This window comes from Felis catus, chromosome D3, assembly GCF_018350175.1.
Source record: "Felis catus isolate Fca126 chromosome D3, F.catus_Fca126_mat1.0, whole genome shotgun sequence".
NCBI lineage: Eukaryota > Metazoa > Chordata > Mammalia > Carnivora > Felidae > Felis > Felis catus.
The window spans coordinates 69,532,040-69,551,305 of record NC_058379.1 but is presented as its reverse complement, the minus strand read 5'-3'; the positions used below and the strand labels follow the sequence as shown (position 1 = coordinate 69,551,305).

The 19,266-nt window shown below is 48.5% G+C and overlaps 1 protein-coding gene across 3 annotated transcripts in view; it reads left to right on the top strand.

Annotated features, from left to right (window-relative positions):
• MYO5B (myosin VB) overlaps positions 1-19,266 on the top strand; it is a 340,620-nt gene that overhangs the window by 225,558 nt on the left and 95,796 nt on the right. For all 3 annotated transcript variants that reach the window (XM_045042264.1, XM_045042265.1, XM_045042266.1), the window contains exons 11-14: positions 1,137-1,218; positions 1,677-1,817; positions 9,876-9,998; positions 10,756-10,839. In XM_045042264.1, the coding sequence (XP_044898199.1) occupies positions 1,137-1,218; positions 1,677-1,817; positions 9,876-9,998; positions 10,756-10,839 (430 nt within the window). The remainder of the gene's footprint in view (positions 1-1,136; positions 1,219-1,676; positions 1,818-9,875; positions 9,999-10,755; positions 10,840-19,266) is intronic.

Genomic DNA, 19,266 nt, shown 5'->3' with positions numbered 1-19,266 from the left:
TAATGAAACTTTTCTCTAAGAATGTGGCCTCAGACCTCACTCCCTGGGTTCAAATACTGGCTCTTGCACATACTGACCCTGACTTGAAGCACATTATTTAATCTCTCCAGTTTGTATTACTTGGAGTAATAAACCCTAGCTCTTGATAGTTGCGGTGCTGAGTGAATGAGAACTTATGAAGCTGTTGGGGCCAAGTGCTCAGTAGGTGCTCATTCAGCCAGTGGTGTGAATGAAAAAAGGCCCCTCTTCCGCCTACATTTCTGCTTCTCCACTGCCTCGGCCCAGTGACCTTGCCCAGTGGGCATGACGGCCCTGCTCGTTTGCAGCTAAAGCTGCTGATCTCGCTCGCCCCATCTGACTTGGTGAGCTTTACTGCATCCGTTCAGCTGTGCAGGTGAATCTCGGCTGCATGCCCCATTGGTCACTTGTGGCCCCCTCGTGTTCACCTCCCATAGTGTCTTTCGATCCTTTTCATTACTTGGTCACCACCAGCTTACTTCCCCCAGATCAATTTTTCTCCGTCCTCCTGCAGGTTCAATGAGATGCACATCTGACTGTCATTTCTCAATTGTTTGTAAACTCAAACTCCATGAAAATGAATCAGAGAAACAAAACATCCTTAACCAGTATTAGGACAAGAAGATGCTTTCACCCATTGGGAGGCTGGGGTGGATGTGGGGGGATAACAAAAATTGGTTCCAGCTTTCTGGAAGTCAATTTTCTTCTACCTTTTAAGAAACCATATTCTGACATGGTGATTCGTCTAGGATGATGTCATCCTACCAAAAGAATCATGAATTCAAAGATGTATACACGATATTTGTCACAGCATTGATAGCAGCTAAAAGTTGGAAGAAGAGGCAAAACGTCCTGTAATAGGGGATTCGTTTAAATCGTGATTGACTTGTGTGGGGTGAGGGGAACACTGCCAGCCTATGAGGGGCCTTTGTGTGTTTTGGAACAAAGCAACCCTTTGGGTGGAGTGCCCCTTCCAGGCTCAAGGGACTTCTGTGCTGGAGTTAAGGGTGGGACTGGATCGGCAGGAGAGAAGAGATGAGGGCAGCCTTGTTGGAAGTCCTAGTGATTGCTTCTGTAAGAGGAATGTCTCTCCGTTCTCCTCTGTCTTCATTCTGCAGGTTTGAGACATTTGAGGTGAACAGCTTTGAGCAGTTCTGTATCAACTATGCGAATGAGAAGCTACAGCAGCAGTTCAACTCGGTAGGCTCAGCTCCTGACCCAGGGTGTCGAGGTGGGGACACCTCTCTCCCTGGGAGCAATGGCCTGGGGCACTTCTCCTCTGCCTGGGGTCAACCGGCTCTGCCCCAACCTTCTTTTGGTTTCTTGATGCTGCCCCAACTTTGCGAAGGCGCTCCATGTCGCTTGGGAGGAGGTCTGAATGGGGCAGTGGGGTTGAGAGGGTAAATGATCCTTCCCTTGGTTTTGCTGCCTACACCCCCTGACCCTGGGCTTCTAGGGTAGTTGCTGAATTGCAAGCCAGTTGATTACTAGAATATTCTAGAGAAGGGTTCCCAGGGGAATGGGGATCACCTAACTGAGCTTTCCTTTTCTGTAGCCATGTCTGGGACTCTAAACTCACATGGTTGAACTTGAGGGGAGATGGATATCAGGACGTGCCTGTAGTTCACTAACTTTGACCTTTTCACTTCTTATCCTAGCACGTGTTCAAACTAGAGCAAGAAGAATATATGAAGGAGCAGATACCTTGGACCTTGATTGATTTTTACGATAACCAACCTTGTATTGACCTCATAGAAGCTAAACTGGGCATCTTGGACCTGTTGGACGAAGAGTGTAAGGTACAACTGATGATGCGCTCATTGTAGTAGTTCAGTTCCAGGCTCGGAGGAGATGCAGGGGACAGCTGTGTGGTACAAAGGAGCATGTGAGGCCTCAAAGTGGAATTCTTTTTGCCATTAGCCCACCTTTAGTGTGCTGAGAGAAACCTTGGTGTCCGTTCTACGTGCTAGAAGGTAACTGTGTCGGTGAGTGTGTACTTCTTTTGGCAGAGACTGGATGGTATGGACTGGCACGATATAATCGTGGTCTGGATTTGGTGCTGCAGATGCCTAGGTGCGGAGAGAAAACCCCAACCTCTAGACAGGCATCCCCAGAGAAGGGACAGTGAGGGTCAAGAGCCCGCCCACCACCTGATGCTTGGTGGCAGATGAGGACCATAGATTCCTCCTGATCTAGCTTTTTGTGGATTCTACTTTGTAGGACAGGAGTGTTCTGAGTTGCTAGCATGGGGAGAACCAAGCAACTTTGGAAATGTGGAGCCGGGGTATCTGACTTTTCATAGTCACCTAACTTCTTTGGCCTTTGTTTTCCTGCTCTGTGAGTTTAGTAGGTTAGGATCTGATGATCTTCAGAACTTTGCCTGGTTTGAAGTTCGCTGACAAGAGGGTAAATGTATCCCCATTCCTCCAACAGTGGAAATTAACCAAAAAGGGGTGGAAACCATATGACACTTGGTATTGCAAGGGAAAAACCCAGTTGATTTTACTTTCTGGTCTCACATGTCTTGCCTGTGAAGGATTGGGTGCAGTTTGATGGTTTGGAGGATGAGGTGTTTCCCTTTCAGAAAAGTGCTCCTGCAGTTTCATTGCCTTTGATGATGAAAGGGAGTGGTTAACAGAAAAGTAGAAGACAGAGTGAAATATGCTGAAATCCAGTTTGTGCATCTTTATTAATTTTTATTTTTTAATTTTTTAATGTTTTCTTATTTTGAGAGAGAGTGAGTGAGAAGGAGAGGAGCAGAGAGAGAGGGAGACAGAGTCCAAAGCAGGCTCCAGGCTCTGAGCTGTCAGCACAGAACCCTACATGGAGTTTGAACTCACAGACTGCGAGATCATGTCCTGAGCTGAAGTTGGATACCCAACCAGCTTAGCCACCCCAGTGGCCCTTTATGTTTGTTTTAAAGATTCTCTTATTTTTTTTTTTTTTAATTTTAGAGAGTGCATGCAAGCAGGGGAGAGAGAGAGAATCTTAAGCAGGCTCTAAGCTCAGTGCCAAGCCCAGTGTGCTTTCTGGGTTCAGTGTCCACGGCCAACAGCTCCCTTTGGCACACACTGGGACCATGCTCCCCTCCTCCGCTTCCTTATGTGCTCCTATCAGTAACCACCTCCTCCCACCCCACAGGCAACACCATGTCCTTGTTGTCCAGCCGGTCTAGCTTCCCAGGCCCTGGCTCCAGGTCTCCAGCCCTCCAGCCCTTCACTCCCTTTCCCGGTGCTGAAGGGTAAGGCCATACGAGGCCCCGAGGAGTCACGTGAAGCAGGTAGCTTACTTCAGGGGCTCCACCTAGTTCTGTGATGGAATGCTAACGATAACGTATATCCCTGGCACACGGCCTCTCCCTCCTTGTGTACACACACCTCTCAGAAAAAGGCTTAATGCTTCAGGATGTTGGATTCTGTGAATCAAGCAGCTGTGTCTGATTTTCAGTGATTTGTCCTACCTTTAGCAGGCAAAATGGGAGCCCCTTGCAGGTTTGTTTTGGCTTCTGGTTTGGGGATCTGAGAGGTACCACTGCCCAAGGGAACATGTCCTGGGAATGTCCGGTGAGAGTGGCAGGAACACAGGTGCAGGGACCTCAGACGGCTGTCCAGGGGGTAAGGGGAAGCCGGAGAAGTGCGGGCTGGGGAGCAGGTGGTTACCAGAGTGGTCGCAGGGGGCCTGAGCTGCAAACCACGTTAGACAATTGGGAAGGTAACCTCCCCAAATCCCTGCACTTTGCGGCTTTGGATATTCTTAGTAGCATCTTCCTACTGAGTGCAGAGTACCTGGAATATCCGTGTTGGAATCCGTTTGACTTCTGAGAAGCTAATGGAAAATCTGACTCTGTGTGGATGATCTCTGCCTTAATGTTCCATGGAGCCTTCTCTCCAGGTCAGATTTATAAAATTAGGTGATGTCAGTTTAAGATTGCATCCGCCTCTGATTCCTGCCCCTATATTCTGTCAGACACCTAGAATGCATTATGCACCTGCCGTATGTCAGGTCTTGGGAGAGGAGGAAGGGTTCTCCCTGCTGGCCAGAAAGGATGAAAAGGGGGACAGGCTCGTGTTCTGAGGGGCTGGGCCTGAGTGTGTGGGGGTGGGGGCCGGGCAGGGCAGTTCCAGAGCAGGCTGGAGGAGGCCTGGACCACAACCCAAGGGCAGCAGAGTGACGGCTAAACAGAATCAAGGGAAGGGGTTATTGACATAGAAAGCATGCCGTTCTCTTAGGTCTCCTAGCTTCCTTGTCGCCGAGGCTTTGTGGAGGGGTGGGTCTGAGGAAAACCTGGATTTCCAGTCAGTCAAGCTGGTGTTGAGGGGGTGACGCTGCCCTTGGGACATTTTGGAACCTCACTGGCTGCTGAGGGCGTGGGCGGAGCAAGGCAGGCCAGATGAACACCAAATCAAAGAGTATGCAAAAATCCCAGTGTGGAAATCTTTTCCTCCCAGATTTAATTGCTCTGGGAGTTGAGTGATCCAGGGCAATCTGATGCAGCTGCTGGTAGCAGGTAGCTTTTGCACCGACAGGTGTCACCTTTGTCAGAACTCCTGGAACTGGACCCTTAAAAAGGGCATGTTTTCCTGTAGGGAAGTCCTACCACAATGAACCTACCTTTACGAAATAGGCCTGCTGCACCTTTTGGAAGTGCTGCTGGCTCTGAGCCTGGGCGGGGTAGGATGTCCCCTTGGAGTTGGCCAAGACCAGGTGACTTGGCGTCCCTCGGGACTGTCCTGTGGGACTGTCCCAGACACGCTCCTTCCCTCCGCTGTCACTCATGCTGTACAGAATGAGAAAGAATAGTGAGGTTGCACCGTGAGGAATTGGGTTCTGTGACCCCCATATGAAAGGACACAAAGCCAAATGAAGGATTGGACTCGTGGTATAAAAGCAGCCGCTGGGAAAATCAGGTTTCCTGGAGAAGAGACACTGCATCGGGCAGAGCCAGTGAGCTGGGATCTAAATTAGAAATATGGAGACGGGGTAGCTGTGGATCTGCAGGAGCAGCACATGGGGGGGCTCTCCCCAGAGCCTGTGAGGGGTGCCCATGGCTGCACAAGGGGGCTCACGGAGAGCACAGTGAAGCACCCAGGCTTCCTTCAGGTGGAAAAAGCCTTCCTGTAGCCGTGGATTCATAATCAGCCCCAGACCAAGCCACAGACTACAGCTGCTCCTCAGTAACCAAGGGGTCAGGACACGGGGTGTTTGCTGATGGGAAATGGTTATTTCCAGGATGCTTTTAACAAAACCCTGCCATTCCCAGTGCTCTCCAAGGCTGCTGTGGGGCTTGAGGGCTGCACGACATAAGCCACATTCAGACTGAGCATTCCCTGCCCTCCCTCTTGGCAGAACCTCAGTCATTGTTCCCTCCCTCTTGGTGGAACCAACTAGTTAGGGCTGAGGGGATAGGAGAGGTCAGCACCTGTTTCCTCCTAACTGATACTTGGCATCGGTAGGAACTGTCTGGAAATGACAACCCCTGGAAGCAGTTCTTATAAGTGACACTACAGATACTGTTTGGACAGTGTTAGGGACCCTCAGGGCCACGCTGAGGCAAGAGGCAGGCTCTGCCCTGAGTGGGTAGGATTTTTTTGTTTTAGGGACCCACTCCTGGAAGAGCTGCCCCGAGGGTGGACGGTGGACTGTGAACCTTCCAGTAACTCACTGCTGAGGCACTGGAGGGAAAGCATGTTGAAGGTCTCTGCTTCCTCACCTGGGTCCAGCCTGCTCTCACAAGAGCTTACTTAGTATTAGGGTCAAAGGTTCGTAGTTGCTTAAGTTGCCCTGGAGGTCTCCTTGTCCAACATGTTTGTGAACAGGTTGAAACCTTGAGAAGGGAGGCCTTCCTGTGTCTGTCCGTTCATCTGCCCAACAAACCCCACGTCCCTATGTAGCCAGCTGACTCCCTGCCCTTCGCACATCTCTGAGGGGTCAGGCAGGCACCAAAAGTCGTCACTGTGGTGACTGAGATGGAAAAACTGAGGAGGAGGTGACTGAGAAAGTGTTGTAAGAAGCATCCCCCAAAGGACTGTTTAAGCAAAGAAGTTGGATTGTGGGGGACGGGAGCTCTGCTGGGCAAAGGGAATGTCATGTCAGAAGAACTTGAAATGGTCTGACTTCTCCAGACCCCATGGCAGGTGAGGTTGGAAAGCAAGAACCATCAGGACAGGAGGCTCTGTCCAGAAGAGACTGGACTCTGAAGGCTCTGGGGACACAGGGCTGTGAGGCAGGGACAGGTGTGATCAGATGGGAATAATTTCTCAGGGGATGTCACCCGCCACCGTGTGGAAGCCGAGCTGGAGAGAGACTGAACGAGGTGAGCAGGGAGGCATCCTCGTGTGGTCCAGGCAGGGAAGACAAAGGCTTGCGGGCAGAGGCGGAGGGGGTCAGGGAGGAGCTCAGTGCCGGTGAGGGGCTCCGTGGTCCTGCCTTTGGCGGCCGGCCTGTGGGTTACAGAGTTTGGTCAGGGAGCCGTCTGGGCGTCCGGGAGGCGAGGTGAGGCCAGGCGAGGCAGCAGAGGTGGCACGTTTTGAGCGCCCCGGGTGCAGGCCTGGCTGTGAGAGGGCGTGGGTGAGAGAAAAGGCAGCGGGCGCTGTGCAGGAGGCAGGCATTGAGTGCACGGGAGCCGGGTGGGGAGGAGGGATGGCGTGGCTGTGGCTGCGGGTGAGTTTCTGCATGTGGGGCAGCAGGTTTCCTGCTTGTTGGCAGCCTCTGTTTCCCTGTGAGGCAGGAAACGAGGCCTGTGCAGCAGGCGGCAGGCTCTGAAGCTGGGGGAGCCTACGGAAAGAGGGGAAAGGCTCTCCTGGCCACAGGGAAGGGAAGTAGCAGAATGCACCGATTGGTCGGCCAAGGTCAAAGACCATCCAGAGAGGGGAGCCATCAAGACCGACTCCCCGCATAGATCTGAGCACAGCGGCCTAATCTGAAGAGGTGCGGTCTCACGGTGAAACGTGATGGTGTCTTTTTAGGCATCAGTACTGAATTATGCACAATGACCAGCCGGACTTGATTAAGGAAAGAGGAGTTGACGTGGCCTCAGCCACCCAGGTGTGGGGAAAGGACCCGATGGGTAGTCGGCTTGGTCTGGAACGGGTGTTGTGCTGAGCACACAGCGGGGGCGGGTCTCATGAAGGTGGAAAAGTCAAGTCCTGGAATGGGCATTGGGGGTGGCAGCCAGGAGGGGAGGAAGGAGTCTGAGAGAGAGTGCAGTGAGCTCCTGGGCTCCAGGGTTACAGCCCAGCCTGCTGGGGAAGAGGTGCCGTGGAGCCCGAGGTCTCGCGCTCTTCCCTCTTCCTTATTTCTTTAAACTTTTATAATTTCAGTAACAGTAAAATCAAGTATTAATGCGTTTTTACTAGCTTTATTGAATGTAATTAACATACCACACTATCTGATCAAAATATACAATTCCCTGGTTGGCAGTATGTTCAGAGTTGTGCCACGACCCCCACAACAATCAATCGATGACAGGCTCCTGGTCCAGTGCCCTCTTCACGTTATTTTGAGGAGAGAGTAAGGCCACTTGCATGAAGCTTGTAAAGGATGTGATTCAGCATATTTCAGAGCTACTGATCCCCCAGCCCAGATTTTATCAAAATACAAGATTTGCTCTCTCTCTCCTATGTTCATTTTGAATCTTTTTTGGAGATAAGTGCCTTCCCCCTAACCCTGTCTTGGTGGCTGCCTTTAAAGCTGTTGTCGGGCAGGAAAGCACAGTAGCAGGGAGGACGTGCTCCGGAGCCAGCCTGTCCTGGTTTGAACCCCGGCCCGGCTGCTTCCCAACTGTGTGAACTTGGGCAAGTTCCCTAACCTTTCTGTCTCAGTTTCTTCCTCTGTAAAATTGTATGAACATAGTGCCTAGCTGAAAGGATTCTTGTGAGGATTAAATGAGTTGATGCTTCTAAAATGTATAGAAAACTGACAGATTGGAAGTGCTATGGGCATTCACTGTTAGTATTAATTGTTGTGAATTCCTGCTGGCCCTTTTCATTGCTGGTGGTGGTGAAGAAAGAAGACCCTTGTCAGGAAATGCATAATACTGTTTTCCTGCTTTGTTCGTTGACTCACGCCAGTCTGAGTGAGGGAATACGTAGGATTATGGCATTTACTAACAGAAGTCCAATTCCATTGTCAAGACAAGATGATTTTGATGCTGGCAAATGTGTTGACCTAGGTGAGTCTTCTCTTCGCAGTCCTGCCCTTCCTGTTCTGTCTGCCCCGGTTCTGTCACTGTCCGGTCCGCTGTATTCCTGTCCTGACCTCCAACAGCCCTGCCCAGCTCACCCTTCTCCTCCCCTGTACCTGCTGTTTCTAAACACAGAATACTTGGAGACAAATGTAAAATCGTACACATGAAAGTGCTGAATCGGATGTATTTTGTCTGCTTAACACAATTAATAGCCTCTGTCAAGAAAGTTTTCTTTTTTTGAATTACCTACGGCACTTAGCAGTGGGTACTCAATAATAGTTACGTTAAATTGAAAATGAGAAAAATCTGTTTACTTGCTCTCTGAGAAATGTGTTCTTAAGCGTGTAAGCATTTTTCTTATGCCACAGATGGTGTTAGTTTACTAAACAAATCCCTTTTTAAATGGCTGGTGTAAGGGTCACCTTCAGCCCTGCCTCATCCGCATGTACAGTGTAAACTAAGGAATGGCGGGTCCAGTAGTGACCCAGGGCTGGGGAAAGGGCGTGTGCAGTGGTCTTCGAGGATGACAGAGGAGAGTAGGTACAGGTAACTGGTAGAGTTACCATCATCCTGGACAATTTGGACAGTGGTTACAGTGACTGTGTTCTGTTTTCCACAAAGCAAGACGCTTTTTTGTTTTTTGAAGCCAGCTCTAAAGATAAAGAATGCTTAATGTGTGCTTAATGCCCTTCAGAATGCTTAATGTAGTGAAACATGTAAATTTGAGGATGGCAGAGAGTACTATGTAGCTCATTCGCTAGGTGCTTAATACCTGGTGTGTGCCCAGAACCCAATTCTTTTTGTTGTGTTGTTTTTTTGAGGGAGGGTGCACGTGAGTGAGGGGAAGAAAGAGAAGCGGGGCTCGTGTTTTACCTGAAGTGGGGCTTGAGATCACGAACCATGAGATCATGACCTGAGCTGAAGTCAGATGCTTAACCAACTGAGCCACCCAGGCGCCCACCCGGAACCCAAAGAATCCTCAGGTCTTTGAGGGGCAGGTGAAAAAACAGTGAGGCATACTCCTTGAGCCTAATAAGCTTGCACTTCGTAGCGACAAGGCAATGTACAAAAACCAACGGCAAACTGGATTAGTGTATGTGTAAGTGCTTAATCATGAGGGATTCCAAAGTGAGATCAAGAGTGGCCAGGATGGGCTTCAGAGACGAGGACAGACTTGAGTGGAGCCTGGACAGTGGTGTTTAGATGAGCATAGAGGGGGGGGCTCTCCTGCTCTTGGCATTGGGCTGAGTGAGCAGGGACATGGTGCTAGCGGTAGCCATGGCACATTCATGACACTGAAGTCACGGGCCCAATGGCAGGGAAGACACAGGGTCACATTTGTCCCAGCTCTGCTCTTGTGACCTTGGGCTCCATGCTCATGCTCTCCTAACCCCTTCAGTGGCTACCAACCAGCAGGCTCTTTGAGGCTCAGTGCACTCCTACGGACACTACTGGAGCCCGCCCACATGGCGTGTGGAAAGCATGGCGTACGGGATCCAAAGTGTTTGTGGCCGAATCTTGTTTTCCTTGTCCAGTTAGGGTCCAGGTCTGAGAGCTGAATCCAGCCCCTGTGAGGTCAACTTACCGCTGGACTCCCATCTCCCTATGGCATGGCTCTCTGCTTGCTTCTTCCTTTTCACACAGCACTCTGCCCTCTTCTGTGTTTTTGCAGGTCCCTAAAGGAACTGACCAGAACTGGGCACAGAAGCTCTATGACCGGCACTCTGGCAGCCAGCACTTCCAGAAACCCCGCATGTCCAACACAGCCTTCATTGTGGTCCACTTTGCTGATAAGGTGAGTGTCTCTGTGGGCTCTGTGCTCTGTGGGCTCCCCCTACGTGGGCTCAGGGCTCACAGGGAGTGGTTTCGATTGAAGTGGCCTAAACCCTTCTTAGGTAGGGTCCTCTTGTACCCTTTCTTTCCTTCCCCACACCCCTCTGTGATCCATCAAAGTGTCACCACACGGCAGAGCCCCAGGCGGTGGAGGGAGGCTCTAGCTACCCAATCATATGCTTAACCAATATTTACTGAGGGTCTCTTCCCTGGGAATGCAGGAGCTGTAAGATAGTCATGAATCTCCCCTGGACAGAGGAGGAGGAGGATGTAAGAAGAGAGTGGTGCCCTTCTTTGGGCAGCTTCTTTCCGAGGAACTGGTGTGCACAGAATTCTGCTACATGGAGCTCTGTTTGTGCGAGCCCGTGCTTCCCAAATTTTAATCTGCACGTAAATCATCTGGGGTCTCGTTAAAATGCAGATTCTAATTCAGTGGCCTTTTCGGCACCATAAGATGCCTTGGGCCATCTTATGGGAACTCCTTTTTTGAAACCATGTTTTTCCACAAAATGAATACTCAATTTGCTCTGTGTAATTCCTGATCACATCTTGGGTTTGCATTTTAAATGGCAACCTCTGTGGGTTCCCCAGTTACTCACTACTGGTCAGAAAACAAGTATAGATGAGCCGAAAGGATTTAAGTGCTCAAGCAGCTGCAGAAGGCTCCAGGTCCCGCTGAAGCGCTTGACTTCTGTTTCTGTTTCCCTCTGGGGCCCCAGGTGGAGTACCTTTCAGATGGTTTTCTGGAGAAAAACAGAGACACGGTGTATGAAGAGCAGATCAACATCCTGAAGGCCAGCAAGGTAAAGGGCGTCAGAGACGGGGAGCTAGGGCAGGACCGTCCATGGCCAGGGCTGCGTGTGGTGGTTGGGGGCCCTGCTCTGGAATGGTGGCAGGCAGGGGGAAGGCGAAGGGGCTGGTAAGTTATTTCCATCTGAAAACACTTGAGGATGGTGTGGTGGAGGGAAGAAAGGAGGTGGTGAAGGATGGGGGGTGGGGGGGGCGTAGGGTTGGCAACTGGGAAAGATCCCAGCTAATGGAGGGACATTGCGAGGGGCGGGGGTACCAGAGGGGACCATCAGGAGAGGGTACAGCAGTGAGTGTATCCATGAAAATGTCACTGGCATTTATTATGTCTCTTGTCATCATGTCCTACCTGCCAGTATAAAATGATTTAAATCCTCTAAGATCCTGGTATTCGTGCATCTAATTTCTGCTTAGCACCTACAGAATCTTCCTATAAGCAAACACTTAGATGTAATAGAAAGGGGGCCCTTGGGTGGCCCAGTGGGTTAAGCATCTGACTTCGGCTCAGATCATGATCTCACAGTTCATGAGTTCAAGCCCCGTGTTGGGCTCTGTGTTGGCAGCTCAGAGCCTGGAGCCTGCTTGGGATTCTGTCTAGCTCTCTCGGCCCCTCCTCCAGTTGCACTCTGTCTCTCTTTCTCAAAAATAAAGAAAATTTTAAAAAAATTAATAGAAATAAACGGAACAGAAGGTAGAATTTGAGGGAACGTTAACTGTCTTTTATCTGCTTAATTTATTGTGAGCACAACAAAAAGACAGCCAATTACTGTGTCCATTCCACAGGCAGAGGTTACAAGGCACCGAGTCACCTAAGCAAATATTAAGCGCCAACCTTGTGAGGCACTGCCCCCTACACAGCTCGCATCATACAAAGGTGGACAAGACAGATTCTACCTTGTAGGTGCTTATATCCTAGTGGGCTATGAGTGGCAGATAACCACCCAGGAGCTGCACAGCAGGGAGATGCAGGAAGAGGGCCCTGCGGCCACAAGAGGCGGGGGCACCGCCATTCCAGAAGGCCAGCGTACTGATGCACGTGCTGTTGGCGGCTGCAGCCCTTCAGAGAAAACCCAGAAACAGACTCGCCAGGATTTGGGAGGCTTTCTCCCAGACCTCGTGATACTGCACTCCCTGCGGGGGCCTGATAACACTAGACATTGCAGATTAATGGCTTTTTGTGATAAGCTTCAGACAAATGGCAATAGGGGGAGATGCTGGAATGGAGAAGGTACACCAACCAGAATGGACCCAAGGACAGAAGGACAAGTAAAGCCCATTACATCACATGACCCCAAGCAAGGGCTCTAGGGAAGTTTTGGCTTCGTACCAGCATGTGGGTGGCTCGGGGCAGACCCCGGCTCAGTGTCCTCTCTGGATATCTGCACCATTAGTTACTGAGGGAAATTTGGGTAAGTGTGTGTATCACTTTGGAATTCAACACAAGAGCAACCTCTCAGCTTGCCAAGTCTGCAGCTCTGTAGTCCGTGGTCGGTAATAGGGCTTGTTCTATTCTGTGAAAGGGAGGTGGGGACAGAGGAGGCACAGGCCACAGGGAGAAAAGAAGCACGGGGAGCTACCAAGGCGTGAGCTCTTGGAGCACGTTGCTTCATCGTGCTTCAACGCTTGCAGCCCTGTGACCACCTGTTAGTGACACAGTGACGTCAGAAGCTGAGAAACGTCACTGTTTTGTTAGAAGTTTCTCCTTCCAGGTAGGAGCACAAGTGAAGGGTGGGGAGTGGTAACGAATACATACAGTTAAGCTCGTGGATCTTAGAGTCTAGTGAAAAAGACAGGGATTTGTGGTATGGAAAAAGCAGTTTGTTGGGGTCCCCAAGACCACCCCCAGATTCAACTATTTGCTGGTAACACTCACAGAACTCAGCAGTTACACCTCAGGCTCTGACTTATTAGATCAGAAGGTTACATAGCACATCAGCAAAGGGCAAGGTACATGGGGTGAAGTCCAGGGGAAACCAGGCCCAAGGTGATAGGAGTCCTTTTCCAGTGCACAGAATGTGCTTCATTCCACAGCAGCGAGTTGTGATGTGAAGTATAGACTAGGGCAGCTGGTCTGAGCAGGTGTTCAGAGTTTTTATCGGGAGTCAGTTACGCAGGCCCCCTTTGCCTGGCATGTACCAAAATTTCAGACTCCCAAAAGGAAGGCAGGAGTTCAACATACACTGTATTGTTTGCATGAACCTCTTGGACCCAGTGAACCATTCTTACCAGGGATTGGTGAAAACCCTCCCAAAATCAAGTTCCCAGCCAAGGGTCAACCTTACAAGGAGGCCCTCCCAGGGATAGCAGTCTTAAGTGTGCCGTGTTAGGTCTTTACTGTATAGGAGTGTCATGTTAGTTTGGGGGTACTGGGTTTTTATTAGAAATGAGATATAGACTCATAAATTTAAGTAGCATAAATCATTCTCTGCCATTCCTTGACTCACCTTTTCATCAGTTACCATTCTGCATAGACAAGCATGTTGGTACATCTTTGTAAGATTGAAATGAATCCCATTATATATAGTTCTTTAGTTTTTCACTTATATCTTTGCTGTCTTTCCACATGACTGTATCATTTTTTTAATAGTTGGTATTTTGATAATTCAGATAATCTACAATGAATGCCCTTTGCATACATCTTTTCTTTGTGCAATTACATCAGTTAGGTAAGTTTTTAGAAGTGAGGTCAGTGGTTCAAAGAGTATGCACGTCACATTTATAGATAATCCCGGATTGGACGTGTAGGCTAGGTCCATGATCTACTCTCAGAAGATAATGGTCGTCCTTTTCCCTACCCACCTACTACACTCCAGCTTTCCTCTTGACCGACTAATCTTTCTAAAGAACCAGTGACCTTGTTGCCAACCCCCAGCTGCATCCCAGCACACCCTCACAGGTGCCGTGATGGTGGCCAGCGGCATTCAGAGATTAAGAGGGGCTTCCTGTCCTCCCAGACCCTGGCAGGAGGAGGACTAAGAACTCTCCACCCTGAGCCCATTCCAGACATCCCAGAAAGTAGAAGGCGAAGATTGAAATGAGGTCACTGTAAACCTACAGATGGGCCCGACACAGACCACAGCTACAAATCAAAGAGTGGCTCCAACTGTGCTTCAAATCCTTTGGACAGATGGACATGTCTGGCAGCACCTGTCGTGGTAGCATTTTTGAAACTCATTGTTCATTGAGCCCCTGTCATCTTTAAAAGTTTGTTTTTACGGCAGTCCTAGAAGGTTTATGTTTCCAACTCCGTATTACAAAGAGAAAACTACCTGGAAGGACACAAAGCCCTATGGCATGGAGTTAATGCCCAGTTTTGGGGTTGGTTTTCTTCTCCCTAAGCACAGATAAGTCTCGAATCTTATATGTAAACTCATAGTTTTATTTGAAGTATTTTTATTTTATGGGAGATCTATTAGCTTTTTTCTTTTTTTTTTTTTTAATGTTTATTTTCGAGAGACTGACAGAGTGCAAGTGGGGGAGGGGCAGAGAGAGAGAAGGAGACACAGAATCCAAAGCAGGCTTGAGGCTCTGAGCTGTGTCAGCACAGAGCCCGACACGGGGCTCAAACTCACAAACCATGAGATCATAATCTGAGCCGAAGTCGGACGCTTAACCAACTGACCCACCCAGGCACCCCTCCTATTAGCTTTTTCTCTTTGGTGTGGTACCCCTGATAAGAAATTAAGAAATCATTGCGAATAATTAAGCAGTATTGGCTGCAAGACTCCCACGTACCCTACCAGCCAAAGGGATGTTTGAAGAACTCCCACCAAGAGCAACGAAATAAAACAGTGTTAATGAGAATGTAATTAGTAAAGCCAGTTATACTGTCTAAGAGGTTATAATGTAGCTAATTGCTTTCTCAGCTATTGGAGAGCTATAAATAGAGACTTAGGAAGTGCTTCTTTAAAACATGACTTTAAGTCATTAAGAGACTGATTTGTTTCAGGTAGTAAAGATGGAGATTTCTGCCTCCCAGTGTTGATGATAAAAAAGTGTTTTATCTAGGGAAAAAAAAACCTCAAAAGGAGCATATGTTTAAGATTTCTGGGTGGCTCAGTCAAGCGTCTGACTTTGGCTCAGGTCATAGCTCACAGTTTGTGGGTTCAAGCCTCACGTTGGGCTCTTGTGCTGACAGCCTGGAGCCTGCTTCGGATTCTGTCTCTCCCTCTCTTTCTGCCCCTCCCCTGCTTGCGTGTGCTGACTCCTGATTTTGGCTCAGGTCATGATCTCATGGTTTGTGAGTTCAAGTCCTGCATCGGGCTCTGCACTGATAGTGCAGAGCTTGCTTGGGATTCATTCTCTCCCTCCCTCCCTCCCTCTCTCTCCTCCCCCTTCATTGCTTATACTCTGTCTCAAAATTTTTTTAGAAAAAATTAATTTTTGAACTTGTGTGTTCATGTTCTGTGAGTAAATACCCAGTAGTGGAATTTTACTACATCATGTAGTAATTTTTTGAGGAACCACCATACTGTTTTCCACAGTGGCTGCAGCAGTTTGCATTCCCACCAACACTTGTTATTTCTTGGGGTTCTTTTAGTTCATCCATTCTCACAGGTGTAAGGAGCTATCTCATTGTGGTTTTGACGTGCATTTCCCTGATGATTGGTGACGTTGAGCATCTTTTCGTGTATCCATTTGCCATTTGTGTATCTTTGGAAAATTGCCCATTCAGGTCCTCTGAATTAAAAAAAAAAAAAAATCAGTTTTTTTAAGGTTTATTTGAGAGTGCCCTACAGTGCCCAAGCAAGGGAGGGACAGCAAGGGCTAGAGAGAGAGAATCCTAAGCAGGCTCTCCTGAGCCAAAACCAAAAGTCAGATGTTTAACCGACTCAGCCACTCGGGCCCCTGAATTTTTAAACACTTTTAAGGGTATTTGGAGTGCTTCTTATTTAAAATCATTTGGTGTTGGTAGTTTAAAAAAAAAAAAACTGCCACCAATATTGAGAAAAAAACAGATCACTATGTAAGAGAGAACTTTTTAGTCAATAAAACAGTATCCTCATCCCCTTTCCAATACAGGAAAGTGCACCTCTTTCTTTAACATTAAAAAAAAAAATACTGAGGCTTTTCCTTCAAAGCTCATTTAAAACCCCTGCAAATGAAATATTTTTTAGCTAAAAATTGGAGATTTTTTCCCCTAAGGGTAGCACTGGCCAGGTGACAGAACAGCTGGGAAACAAAATGTATTTTTTTTTAATAGGTTTACAGCTAGGTTTTTAAAGATAAGGTTTTGGGCAAGAGATTCCAATCAAACGGTTATTCGAGCATGTCCTTATTTTAGTTTCATGGGTCTGTTTTTAAAGGAAAGGTGTTTTATGTTCTTACAGAAGCGAACAGGCATGATTTCCAAGGTAACAGCTGTATATACAGGTGTAATTGACATTTTTCTTAAACTATCAAATGGTTTTTAAAAAGTGTTTTCATACTTCTTTTAATCCCTCTTCAAATAGATTTGCCTCAGGCTTCTTAAAATCTATCTATAGACTTAAATAGCAGAGCATGCCCAAGCCGGTATCTTTGGACACTTGGAAATAAGTGACAACATCAGGGAAGTGCTTGGTTTGTTTGAAGGTATTATCTGAGTGTTTTCGTAGTTGGAGGGAGCACATTTTCAGAAAGACCCAGATGGATGTTGCTCTCTAGGCCTGCCCTACATGAATTGTGGTGGTTGTGTTATTGGTCACTCAGCTCATAAATAGACTTTCTGGTGCTTCTAAAGCATAACTGGAGTTAGTCAATTAAAGGGAAAGCTTTCTCGGAAATTCATCCTTTTGCGAGAATTATTAAGCAAGAGCTTGGTGTAACTACTCATTGAGACTTGAGGTTGGTTTATAGTTGCGACACTGCTGAGACCAGGAGGTCCCTGTCTAGCCCAGTGGGTGGATGGGGTTGGGTGGTACAGTCATCAGTATTTGTCTGTTCTTTCACTGCTGCCTACAGCCCAAGATTGAGCATATGGTCCTGTGCTCGAACTCCAGGTGTCTGTGTCTGTTATTGGAGTTTATGAAGTTCTGAGTAGAATGTAAAGCCTACCCCCTTTTCCTAGAGTTGATGTCCCAAACTCCTCTCCCTCGCCATCCCAGATATCCTGCCATTTCTAAATGCAGTCTCGAGAGCCGAGACTTGGAATTAAAACATAGCTTTTAAAATAAAATGTAGATTGTCCAGACTAAACCTTTGTTGGGTTCTTTCCCAAATTGTAGCATAGGGCCAGCGTGGGAGCTTCTGATTGAAGCAACAGAAAGGCGCTTCAATTTTAAAGTATTCCTACTGTTGATTCTGATTTCAAAGTTCCTTGTGTGGTTCTAATGCATTCTCCTAGCCTTAGAAGTTAAGTAGACTCCTGAAACAGTGTAATCATGCATGTGGGGACTTCTACCCTTGACCCTAACATCTTGTAAATCCATGTCAGAAAGTATGTGAACTAGAATAGTTTAATCAGTATTTTGTTTAGACATGGCAGACTGAATGAATCTGTGATGTCTTTAAAACGTCGGCCGGCCTTTAGTTGCTAATTATTTCCCTGTGGAAATTTCTCCGTGCCAGTCTGGCTGGGCACTTGACCCTTCCTCACATGTGCCTTCTCTCTCTGGCATCAGATCCCCCTTCCATCCCTCCTGTGCCCAGACTGTCTCTCCCCACCTCCCAGTCTCTTCTATTTTGCCACTGACCCATGTTTTCAGTTATTATGTGTGTGTCAGTGAGGACCCACGAATCTTTAAACGAGGAGTTGCTGGGTATAAGGTTTGTATTTGGAGAAGACTCTGGCTGATGGGAAGACCATGTTGGGATACAGGTGTGTCTGGAGGAGGGCACTCAAGCTCTAGGCACCTGCAGTGGTCTGGGGGAGCTTGGGTAGACTTCAACTAGGACAGTAGCATTCTGGTGATTAAGGCCTACTGGACCCCGACCGTGGACAGAACTTTGTAATTATTAGGATAGGAAATGCTATGTTGGCAGGCTATCTAATGTAAATTTAGGAGGCCCCTGGGTGGCTCAGTCGATTGAGCATCCGACTTCGGCTCAGGTCACAATCTTGAGGTTCGTGAGTTAGAGCCCCTCTTTGGGCTCACTGCTGTCAGTGCAGAGCCTGCTTCAGATCTTCTGTCTCCACTTCTCTTGCCCCTCCCCCACCTGTACTGTCTCAAAAAAATTTGGGAAGTTGGTGGGTGAGGGCCATTTGGGCCGTGTCAAATTTGGAACACCCACAAGGAGGAAGATATGGAGCAGATAGTTGGCACTGTGGGTCGTGGGTGTGGAAGAACATTAAGACTGGAGAGACAGGCTGGCGGCGGGGGGGGGGGGGGGGGGGGGTAGGCAGTTGAAGCCATAGGTGTGAAGGAGACTGTGCAGGGAACCAGTGTTAGAAAAGATAAACAGTAAGGACCCTGTCCTGGGAAACAGCCACAGGAAGGGGAGATGTGCAGGAAGATGGGCCCATGGAAGGGAAGCTAGGCTGCATGGTCAGGGGAGAGGGCCTCAAAGAGGAGGTGTGGGCCCCTCAACAACATCAAGTAGGACCAAGAGTGAGGCTGCACCCCTTTCAGCCGCTGGATTTAGGAGGTCGGGTCCCCAGAAGGCGTTCTCAGGATCTGTTTCGGCAGTGTGGGGGGCAGACCATGGAATGCGGGGTGGAGGCAGGTGTGAGGAAGGATGACAGAAGGTGGTGTCTCTGGACCCCTTGCCTGAGATAGAGAGGGAGAGCCAGCTGGACAGGGAAGGCTATGTGTTTAAGGGAAGTAGCCTGGGAACAGGGAGAGAGAGAAAATGCAGGAGTCTAAGGCTGAAAGGAATCACCTTCCTCAGTTCCCTTATTTTTATGTATCGGAAGAGTCAGATCTAAAAGGTCTCCTGACCCGAGGTGCCTGGGTGGCTCAGCTGGTTGGGCGTCCGACTTTGGCTCTGGTCATGATCTCGCAGTCTGTGAGTTCGAGCCCCGTGTCGGACTCTGTGCTGACAGCTCAGAGCCTGGAGCCTGCTTCTGATTCTGTCTCCCTCTCTCTCTCTCTGCTCCTCCCCTGTGTTCGTTCGTTCTCTCTCAAAAATTAATAGACATTAAAAAAAAGTAAAAAAAAAAAAAAAAAAAAACAAACAAAAAAAAAACAAACTAAAGTGTCTCCTGACCCTAGCTCAGTGCCCATTCTATAGCACCTCACTTCCCAGATACCTGCTGAGCTATTGGCTTTTCTGTCTCTTAACTGCTGTACTGTAGTGCCTTGTTTGCAGTGGACTTCGGTCTGTTTGTTAAACTGCAGCCAGAGAGAACTTTCCCAAAAGATCACTGGTCACTGCTACCCTCTGTTCTATGGGCTCTGGAGCCAGGCTGTCTGGGTGCAGATCCTGGCTTTGCCACTGACTAACTCTGTGATCTTGTACTCTGAGGCTCTGTTTCCCCATCTGTAAAATGGGTTGTAATAACC